General features: G+C 58.0%; 1 protein-coding gene across 1 annotated transcript in view; it reads right to left on the bottom strand.

Moving 5' to 3' along the window:
- LOC139255980 (ankyrin repeat and fibronectin type-III domain-containing protein 1-like) overlaps nt 1-12,439 on the bottom strand; it is a gene marked incomplete at its 3' end in the record, with an annotated part of 240,149 nt that overhangs the window by 138,706 nt on the left and 89,004 nt on the right. Inside the window, exon 2 of the mRNA XM_070874065.1 lies at nt 2,665-2,705. Coding sequence (XP_070730166.1) covers nt 2,665-2,705 — 41 coding nt within the window. The remainder of the gene's footprint in view (nt 1-2,664; nt 2,706-12,439) is intronic.

Below are 12,439 nucleotides of genomic sequence, written 5' to 3'. Positions count from 1 at the left end.
TAGGGAGGGCGTTCCAGAGCTTGGGGCCCAGGCAGCTGAAGGCACGGCCACCGATGGTTGAGCGATTATAATCAGGGATAATAGGGCAGAATTAGAGGAGCGCAGACATGTCGGGGGGTTGTGGGGCTGGAGGAGATTACAGAGATAGGGAGAGGCGAGGGCCATGGAGGTATTTGTAAACAAGGATGAGAAGTTTGAAATCGAGGTGTTGCTTAACAGGAAGCCAATGTAGGTCAGTGAGCACAGGGGGTGGTGGGTGAGTGGGACTGGGTGCGAGTTAGAACACGGGGCACAGGGGGTGATGGGTGAGTGGGACTGGGTGTGAGTTAGGACACGGGGCAGTGAGCACAGGGGGTGATGGATGAGTGGGACTGGGTGTGAGTTAGGACACGGGGCACAGGGGGTGATGGGTGAGTGGGACTGGGTGTGAGTTAGGACACGGGGCAGTGAGCACAGGGGGTGATGGGTGAGCGGGACTTGGTGTGAGTTAGGACACGGGTCAGTGAGCACAGGGGGTGATGGGTGAGCGGGACGGTGTGAGTTAGGACACGGGGCACAGGGGGTGATGGGTGAGTGGGACTGGGTGTGAGTTAGGACACGGGGCACAGGGGGTGATGGGTGAGTGGGACTGGGTGTGAGTTAGGACACGGGGCACAGGGGGTGATGGGTGAGGGGGACGGTGTGAGTTAGGACATGGGGCAGTGAGCACAGGGGGTGATGGGTGAGCGGGACTCGGTGTGAGTTAGGACACGGGTCAGTGAGCACAGGGGGTGATGGGTGAGCGGGACGGTGTGAGTTAGGACACGGGGCAGCGAGCACAGGGGGTGATGGGTGAGCGGGACGGTGTGAGTTAGGACACGGGGGCTGCCGAGTTTTGGATGACGTCAAGTAGGATATCAATGTGTGAGGCTGGCCAGGAGAGCGATGGAATAGTCAAGTCTAGAGTAACAAAGACATGGATGAAGGTTTCAGCAGTGGATGAGCTGAGGCAGGGGGCGGATACGGATGATGTTACGGAGGTGGAAATAGGCGGTCTTAGTTATGCTGTGGATATGTGGTCAGAAGCTCATTTCAGGGTCAAATATGACACCCAGGTTGTGAACAGTGTGGTCCAGCCTCAGACAGATGCTAGGGAGAGGGATGGAGTCAGTGGTTAGGGAACGCAGTTTGTGTCGGGGACCAAAGACAATGGCTTCGGTCTTCACAATATTCAATTGGAGAAAATTTCTGCTCATCCAGAACTGGATATCGGACAAGCGGTCTGATAATTTAGAGAGCGAGGAGGGGTTGAGAGAAGTGGGGGTGAGGTAGAGCTGGGTGTTATCAGTGTACATGTGGAAAGTGACGCTGTGTTTTCGATGATGTCACCAAGGGGTAACATGTAGATGGGAAATAGGAGGGGCCAAGGATAGATCCTGGGGGGACACCAGAGGTAACGATGCGGGGGGGAGGAGAAACTGTTGCAGGTTAATGATTTGTGTACATGGACATCCAGGAGCCAAATATTCCCCTGTTGTGCACCTCCCATTAGTGCCTCTGGGGGGGGGGGGGGGGCGATAACAGGCCTGAAAGTGTGGGTGGGGGGGGGCGATACACAGCGTCACAAACCAGGCCGCACACCCATCCCGGCGCAAACCTAAAGGGGAGGTGCGCTGCGCCGCATGCCGCCATCTTGTTTTCTTGCCTCCCTTACCGGTCAGGCCATTGTCCGCTCATTTCGCGGCGTCCAGCCCGCGATCCTGTGGCCATGACACCCCTTAGCCCTGGTGGCCCAGTGCAGGCCATTAAATGGCCTGCAGAGCTTGCAATGTCCCTCCCCTTTGACAGAAGACCGCGTAGCTCTCCGCGATGCACCCGGGTAGCACCCCCGATCCCGCCCCAAAAGGAAGTGGAGTGTACGACATTGTGCTGTACTTCCTGTGAGGGGCGGTAGCCCGAATTTTGCTTCCGGTGCGGGACTTGTGCAGAATGTCCAGCCCCGGAGAAGTTACCACCCCCAACCGGGGCGAGAGGGAATTTCACCCCCCCAATCTCTTCGCCCCTCTACAGTTCCTAGTTTATTACTGTTTGCAAAATGCTCGAATTATCTCGGGTCCAGAGTGGGTGGCCTCACACTTCCCACAGTTTTCCCACTCACTGTCTGTGTCCCTTTGCAACTTCCTGCTCCCAACCACACAATGTACTGCACCTCCCAACTTAATGTCATCCGCAAACTCGTACACACAACTCTCCACTCCTTCACCCACCTCATTAATAAACAGGGTGCTACATGAAGCTCCAGAACAGATCCCTGAGGAACGCCACTTGTCACATCCCACCAATGAAGAATATTCCCTTTATCCCCACCATCTGACTCCCACCTCCCAACCAATTTCCAATCCAAGTCAAAAGCAAACCTCCACTTATTTATCCCAATAATCCCTTGTGTGGAACCTTATCAAACACCTACTGCAAGTCCATATAGACAGCATCCGTAGACACTCCTTTGTCTACATTATTAGTGCCCTCCTCAAAACATTGCTGTGGTCAGACAGGAAGCAGGTGATACCTGTGAACATGAGCCCAGGAAGAGGAGGGGAGTAAGGAGAAAAGACAGAATCAAGAGAAAAACTGTCCCCAAAACAGCTCAGCCTTTCATCGTGAAGGTTTCATAATTACACTCACTTCTTCTGCCGAGAATCTTTTCTGTCTGTGGATCCAAGACTCTGTTAAAAAAAATAAATGGACTTAGAAACATAAAAACTTACAGACAAAAAAATCCAATCTCTCTCAGGAACCAGCAATGGCCTGGAGGTCCAACGGTGCAATGGGCAATTTTCCAGCTGGGTGTTCCTAGCACATGCTGGACTCCAAGATGGGAAGTCTGACGTGCCCACGAGCCGCTCCCAGAGGGAAGAGCTCAGTGCTGGGAGCAGCAATTCGCAACACTGTCCCTGTCATTTCACATCAATTATACAACTTCCCTGGGTTGTGAGGCCGTGCACAGAAGCTGGATTATTCTATAGGGCGATTAAGTAAACAAGGAGAGTGTGCAGTGCGGCAAACAACATCGGGCATTTGTAGAGGGAACATCAATGTCACAAAGTGAATACACTTGTCCTTCGAGCAGACTTTCGACTGTGATTTGCACATCGGATACGAAACAGCCGTGGGATTTCTCTCCAGTACAGGTTGCTAGGAAACAATTGCGGAATTTTACAATAACAAAACTACTTCTAAAATTCCACCAAAAGATAGCCTGACTCTGACCCCTCCCCACACACCCAGTGACACTCTGACCTCTCCCCACACACCCAGTGACACTCTGACCACTCCCCACACACCCAGTGACACTCTGACCCCTCCCCACACAGCCAGTGACACTCTGACCCCCCTCCCCATACACCCAGTGACACTCTGACCCCTCCCCACACACCCAGTGACACTCTGACACCTCCCCACAAACACAGTGACACTCTGACCCCTCCCCACACACCCAGTGACACTCTGACCCCTCTCCCCATACACCCAGTGACACTCTGACCCCTCCCCACACACCCAGTGACACTCTGACCTCTCCCCACACACCCAGTGACACTCTGACCACTCCCCACACACCCAGTGACACTCTGACCCCTCCCCACACACCCAGTGACACTCTGACCTCTCCCCACACACCCAGTGACACTCTGACCCCTCCCCACACACACAGTGACACTCTGACCTCTCCCCACACACCCAGTGACACTCTGACCTCTCCACACACACCCAGTGACACTCTGACCCCTCCCCACACCCAGTGACACTCTGACCTCTCCCAACACACCCAGTGACACTCTGACCTCTCCCCACAGACCCAGTGACACTCTGACCCCTCCCCACACACCCAGTGACACTCTGACCTCTCCCCACACACCCAGTGACACTCTGACCCCTCCCCACACACCCAGTGACACTCTGACCCCTCCCCACACTCACAGTGACACTCTGACCTCTCCCCACACACCCAGTGACACTCTGACCTCTCCCCACACACCCAGTGACACTCTGACCCCTCCCCACACCCAGTGACACTCTGACCTCTCCCAACACACCCAGTGACACTCTGACCTCTCCCCACACACCCAGTGACACTCTGACCCCTCCCCACACCCAGTGACACTCTGACCTCTCCCCACACACCCAGTGACACTCTGACCCCTCCCCACACACCCAGTGACACTCTGACCTCTCCCCACACACCCAGTGACACTCTGACCCCTCCCCACACCCAGTGACACTCTGACCCCTCCCCACACCCAGTAACACTCTGACCCCTCCCCACACACCCAGTGACACTCTGACCTCTCCCCACACACCCAGTGACACTCTGACCCCTCCCCACACACCCAGTGACACTCTGACCCCTTCCCACACACCCAGTGACACTCTGACCCCTCCCCACACACCCAGTGACACTCTGACCCCTCCCCACACACCCAGTGACACTCTGACCCCTCCCCATACACCCAGTGACACTCTGACCCTTCCCCACACCAAGTGACACTCTGACTCCTCCCCATACACCCAGTGACACTCTGACCCCTCCCCACACACCCGGTGACACTCTGACCTCTCCCCACACACCCAGTGACACTCTGACCTCTCACCACACACCCAGTGACACTCTGCCCCTCTCCCCATACACCCAGTGACACTCTGACCTCTCCCCACACACCCAGTGACACTCTGACCCCTCCACACACACCCAGTGACACTCTGACCCCTCCCCACACACCCAGTGACACTCTGACCCCTCCCCACACCCAGTGACACTCTGACCCCTCCCCACACCCAGTGACACTCTGACCCCTCCCCACACACCCAGTGACACTCTGACCCCTCCCCACACACCCAGTGACACTCTGACCCCTCCCCACACCCAGTGACACTCTGACCCCTCCCCATACACCCAGTGACACTCTGACCCCTCCCCACACACCAGTGACACTCTGACCTCTCCCCACACACCCAGTGACACTCTGACCCCTCCCCACACACCCAGTGACAATCTGACCATTCCCCATACACCCAGTGGCACTCTGACCCCTCCACACACCCAGTGACACTCTGACCCCTCCCCACACACCCAGTGACACTCTGACCCCTCCCCACACCCAGTGACACTCTGACCTCTCCCCACACACCCAGTGACACTCTAACCCCTCCCCACACACCCAGTGACACTCTGACCCTTCCCCACACGCCCAGTGACACTCTGACCTCTCCCCACACACCCAGTGACACTCTGACCCCTCCCCACACACCCAGTGACACTCTGACCTCTCCCCACACACCCAGTGACACTCTGACCCCTCCCCACACACCCAGTGACACTCTGACATCTCCCCACACACCCAGTGACACTCTGACCACTCCCCACACCCAGTGAATCTCTGACCCCTCCACACACAGTGACACTCTGACCCCTCCCCACACACCCAGTGACACTCTGACCCCTCCCCACACACAGAGTGACACTCTGACCACTCCCCATACACCCAGTGAATCTCTGACCCCTCCACACACAGTGACACTCTGACCCCTCCCCACACCCAGTGACACTCTGACCCCTCCCCACACACCCAGTGACACTCTGACCCCTCCCCACACACCCAGTGACACTCTGACCCCTCCCCACACACCCAGTGACACTCTGACCTCTCCCCACACAAGCCCAGTGACACTCTGACCCCTCCCCACACCCAGTGACACTCTGACCCCTCCCCACACACCCAGTGATACTCTGACCTCTCCCCACACACCCAGTGACACTCTGACCTCTCCCCACACACCCAGTGACACTCTGACCCCTCCCCACACAGCCAGTGACACTCTGACCCCCCTCCCCATACACCCAGTGACACTCTGACCCCTCCCCACACACCCAGTGACACTCTGACACCTCCCCACACACCCAGTGACACTCTGACCCCTCCCCACACACCCAGTGACACTCTGACCCCTCCCCACACACCCAGTGACACTCTGACCCCTCCCCACACACCCAGTGACACTCTGACCCCTCCACACACACCCAGTGACACTCTGACCCCTCTCCCCATACACCCAGTGACACTCTGACCTCTCCCCACACACCCAGTGACACTCTGACCCCTCCACACACACCCAGTGACACTCTGACCCCTCCCCACACACCCAGTGACACTCTGACCCCTCCCCACACACCCAGTGACACTCTGACCCCTCCCCACACACCCAGTGACACTCTGACCCCTCCCCACACCCAGTGACACTCTGACCCCTCCCCACACACCCAGTGACACTCTGACCCCTCCCCACACACCCAGTGACACTCTGACCTCTCCCCACACACCCAGTGACACTCTGACCCCTCCCCACACACCCAGTGACACTCTGACCCCTCCCCACACACCCAGTGACACTCTGACCCCTTCCCACACACCCAGTGACACTCTGACCCCTCCCCACACCCAGTGACACTCTGACCCCTCCCCATACACCCAGTGACACTCTGACCCCTCCCCACACACCCAGTGACACTCTGACCCCTCCCCACACACCCAGTGACACTCTGACCCCTCCCCACACACCCAGTGACACTCTGACCCCTTCCCACACACCCAGTGACACTCTGACCCCTCCCCACACCCAGTGACACTCTGACCCCTCCCCATACACCCAGTGACACTCTGACCCCTCCCCACACACCCAGTGACACTCTGACCTCTCCCCACACACCCAGTGACACTCTGACCCCTCTCCCCAGACACCCAGTGACATTCTGACCTCTCCCCACACACCCAGTGACACTCTGACCCCTCCCCACACACCCAGTGACAATCTGACCCCTCCCCACACACCCGGTGACACTCTGACCCCTCTCCCCATACACCCAGTGACACTCTGACCCCTCCCCACACACCCAGTGACACTCTGACCCCTCCCCACACACCCAGTGACACTCTGACCCCTCCCCACACACCCAGTGACACTCTGACCCCTTCCCACACACCCAGTGACACACTAACCCCTCCCCACACCCAGTGACACACTAACCCCTCCCCACACCCAGTGACACTCTGACCCCTCCCCATACACCCAGTGACACTCTGACCCCTCCCCACACACCCAGTGACACTCTGACCTCTCCCCACACACCCAGTGACACTCTGACCCCTCCCCACACACCCAGTGACACTCTGACCCCTCCCCACACACCCAGTGACACTCTGACCCCTCCCCACACACCCAGTGACACTCTGACCCCTTCCCACACACCCAGTGACACTCTAACCCCTCCCCACACCCAGTGACACTCTGACCCCTCCCCATACACCCAGTGACACTCTGACCCCTCCCCACACACCAGTGACACTCTGACCTCTCCCCACACACCCAGTGACACTCTGACCTCTCCCCACACACCCAGTGACACTCTGACCCCTCCCCACACACCCAGTGACACTCTGACCCCTCTCCCCAGACACCCAGTGACACTCTGACCTCTCCCCACACACCCAGTGACACTCTGACCCCTCCCCACACACATAGTGACAATCTGACCCCTCCCCACACACCCGGTGACACTCTGACCCCTCTCCCCATACACCCAGTGACACTCTGACCCCTCCCCACACACCCAGTGACAATCTGACCATTCCCCATACACCCAGTGACACTCTGAACCCTCCCCACACCCAGTGACACTCTGACCCCTCCCCACACACCCAGTGACACTCTGACCCCTCCCCACACACCCAGTGACACTCTGACCCCTCCACACACCCAGTGACACTCTGACCTCTCCCCACACACCCAGTGACACTCTGACCCCTCCCCACACACCCAGTGACACTCTGACCCTTCCCCACACGCCCAGTGACACTCTGACCTCTCCCCACACACCCAGTGACACTCTGACCCCTACCCACACACCCAGTGACACTCTGACCCCTCCCCACACACCCAGTGACACTCTGACCTCTCCCCACACACCCAGTGACACTCTGACCCCTCCCCACACACCCAGTGACACTCTGACCACTCCCCATACACCCAGTGAATCTCTGACCCCTCCACACACAGTGACACTCTGACCCCTCCCCACACCTAGTGACACTCTGACCCCTCCCCACACACCCAGTGACACACTGACCCCTCCCCACACACCCAGTGACACTCTGACCCCTCCCCACACACCCAGTGACACTCTGACCTCTCCCCACACAAGCCCAGTGACACTCTGACCCCTCCCCACACCCAGTGACACTCTGACCCCTCCCCACACGCCCAGTGATACTCTGACCTCTCCCCACACACCCAGTGACACTCTGACCTCTCCCCACACACCCAGTGACACTCTGACCCCTCCCCACACAGCCAGTGACACTCTGACCCCCCTCCCCATACACCCAGTGACACTCTGACCCCTCCCCACACACCCAGTGACACTCTGACACCTCCCCACACACCCAGTGACACTCTGACCCCTCCCCACACACCCAGTGACACTCTGACCCCTCTCCCCATACACCCAGTGACACTCTGACCTCTCCCCACACACCCAGTGACACTCTGACCCCTCCACACACACCCAGTGACACTCTGACCCCTCCCCACACACCCAGTGACACTCTGACCCCTCCCCACACACCTAGTGACACTCTGACCCCTCCCCACACACCCAGTGACACTCTGACCCCTCCCCACACCCAGTGACACTCTGACCCCTCCCCACACACCCAGTGACACTCTGACCCCTCCCCACACACCCAGTGACACTCTGACCTCTCCCCACACACCCAGTGACACTCTGACCCCTCCCCACACACCCAGTGACACTCTGACCCCTCCCCACACACCCAGTGACACTCTGACCCCTTCCCACACACCCAGTGACACTCTGACCCCTCCCCACACCCAGTGACACTCTGACCCCTCCCCATACACCCAGTGACACTCTGACCCCTCCCCACACACCCAGTGACACTCTGACCCCTCCCCACACACCCAGTGACACTCTGACCCCTCCCCACACACCCAGTGACACTCTGACCCCTTCCCACACACCCAGTGACACTCTGACCCCTCCCCACACCCAGTGACACTCTGACCCCTCCCCATACACCCAGTGACACTCTGACCCCTCCCCACACACCCAGTGACACTCTGACCTCTCCCCACACACCCAGTGACACTCTGACCCCTCTCCCCAGACACCCAGTGATACTCTGACCTCTCCCCACACACCCAGTGACACTCTGACCCCTCCCCACACACCCAGTGACAATCTGACCCCTCCCCACACACCCGGTGACACTCTGACCCCTCTCCCCATACACCCAGTGACACTCTGACCTCTCCCCACACACCCAGTGACACGCTGACCCCTCCCCACATACCCAGTGACACTCTGACCTCTCCCCACACACCCAGTGACACTCTGACCCCTCCCCACACACCCAGTGACACTCTGACCACTCCCCATACACCCAGTGACACTCTGACCCCTCCCCACACACCCAGTGACACTCTGACCCCTTCCCATACACCCAGTGACAATCTGACCCCTCCCCACACACCCAGTGACACTCTGACCCCTCCCCACACCCAGTGACACTCTGACCCCTCCCCATACACCCAGTGACACTCTGACCCTTCCCCACACACCCAGTGACACTCTGACCCCTCCCCACACACCCAGTGACACTCTGACCCCTCCTCATACACCCAGTGACACTCTGACCCCTCCCCACACACCCAGTGACACTCTGACCCCTCCCCACACACCCAGTGACACTCTGACCCCTCCCCATACACGCAGTGACACTCTGAACCCTCCCCACACACCCAGTGACACTCTGACCCCTCCCCACACAGCCAGTGACACTCTGACCCCTCCCCACACACCCAGTGACACTCTGACCCCTCCCCACACACCCAGTGACACTCTGACCCTTCCCCACACACCCAGTGACACTCTGACCACTCCCCACACACCCAGTGACACTCTGACCCCTCCCCACACACCCAGTGACACTCTGACCCCTCCCCATACACCCAGTGACACTCTGACCCCTCCCCACACACCCAGTGACACTCTGACCCCTTCCCATACACCCAGTGACAATCTGACCCCTCCCCACACACCCAGTGACACTCTGACCCCTCACCACACACCCAGTGACACTCTGACCCATCCCCACACACCCAGTGACACTCTGACCCCTCCCCACACCCAGTGATACTCTGACCCCTCCCCATACACCCAGTGACACTCTGACCCCTCCCCTCACACCCAGTGACACTCTGACCCCTCCCCACACACCCAGTGACACTCTGACCCCTCCTCATACACCCAGTGACACTCTGACCCCTCCCCACACACCCAGTGACACTCTGACCCCTCCCCACGCACCCAGTGACACTCTGACCCCTCCCCACACACCCAGTGACACTCTGACCACTCCACATACACCCAGTGACACTCTGACCCCTCCCCACACACCCAGTGACACTCTGACCCCTCCCCATACACCCAGTGACAATCTGACCCCTCCCCACACACCCAGTGACACTCTGACCCCTCACCACACACCCAGTGACACTCTGACCCCTCCCCACACCCAGTGACACTCTGACCTCACCCCACACCCAGTGACACTCTGACCCCTCCCCACACACCCAGTGACACTCTGACCCCTGCTCATACACCCAGTGACACTCTGACCCCTCCCCACACACCCAGTGACACTCTGACCCCTCCCCACACACCCAGTGACACTCTGACCCCTCCTCATACACCCAGTGACACTCTGACCCCTCCCCATACACCCAGTGACACTCTGAACCCTCCCCACACAGCCAGTGACACTCTGACCCCTCCCCACACACCCAGTGACACTGACCCCTCCCCACACACCCAGTGACACTCTGACCCCTCCCCATACACCCAGTGACACTCTGACCCCTCCCCACACACCCAGTGACACTCTGACCCCTCCCCATATATCCAGTGACAATCTGACCCCTCCTCACACACCCAGTGACACTCTGACCCCTCACCACACACCCAGTGACACTCTGACCCCTCCCCACACACCCAGTGACACTCTGACCCCTCCCCACACCCAGTGACACTCTGACCCCTCCCCATACACCCAGTGACACTCTGACCCCTCCCCACACACCCAGTGACACTCTGACCCCTCCCCACACACCCAGTGACACTCTGACCCCTCCTCATACACTCAGTGACACTCTGACCCCTCCCCACACACCCAGTGACACTCTGACCTCCCCCCACACATCCAGTGACACTCTGACCCTTCCCCACACACCTAGTGACACTCTGACCCCTCCCCATACACCCAGTGACACTCTGACCTCCCCCCACACACTCAGTGACACTCTGACCCCTCCCCACACACCCAGTGACACTCTGACCCCTCCCCACACACCCAGTGACACTCTGACCCCTCCCCACACCCAGTGACACTCTGACCTCCCCTAGCGCAGCTGGCATTTAACTCTCGTTTCCCTTTTCCAGTTCTCCCAGGCTCCCACTGCTGATGGAAAGAAAGACTTGGGTTTGTAGACCAGACCTTAGCATATCTCAGGGCACATATCACATTATCAATTACTTCTGAAGTGCAGTGACTGTGTGCATGTGTGTCATAAAAACATAAGAAATAGGAGCAGGAGCAGGCCATTCGGCCTCTAAAGCCTGCTCCGCCATTCAATGAGATCACGGCTGATCCTCGACCTCAACTCCATTTTCCTACCTGATCTCCATATCCCTTGATTCCCCGAGAGTCCAAAATTACATCTATCTCTGTCTTGAATATACTCAAAGACTGAGCCTCCACAGCCCTCTGGGCAGAGAATTCCAAAGATTCACCACTCTCTGAGTGATGAAGTTTCTCCTCATCTCAGTCCTAAATGTCCGACCCCTTATTCTGAGACTGTGACCCCTGGTTCTAGACTCCCCAGCCCGGGGGAAACATCCTCCCTGCATCTACCCTGTCAAGCCCTGTAAGAATTTTGTATGTTTCAATGAGATCACCTCTCATTCTTCTAAACTCTGGTCTATTCAATCTCTCCTCATAGGACAATCCCCCCGTCCCAGGAATCAGTCTGGTGAACCTTCGTTGCACTCCCTCAATGGCAACTATATCCTTCCTTAGGTAAGGAGACCGACACTGTACACAATACTCCAGGTGCTGTCTCACCAGGGCCCTATATAATTGCAGTAAGACATTTTTACTCTTGTACTATAATCATCTGTAATATAGGCCAACATACCATTTGATTTCCTAATTACTTGCTGTAACTGCATGTTAACTATTGTGTTCTGAACACAGATGAGACTGCACACAGGGAGGTTAAAGTAACAGTGACCTCAGTCTTTATTAAGGCACTCCAGAGTGAGGGACAG

Source organism: Pristiophorus japonicus, unplaced genomic scaffold, assembly GCF_044704955.1.
Source record: "Pristiophorus japonicus isolate sPriJap1 unplaced genomic scaffold, sPriJap1.hap1 HAP1_SCAFFOLD_664, whole genome shotgun sequence".
NCBI lineage: Eukaryota > Metazoa > Chordata > Chondrichthyes > Pristiophoridae > Pristiophorus > Pristiophorus japonicus.
Note: the sequence above shows the minus strand (reverse complement) of the source record. Positions and strands in the feature narration are given on the sequence as shown.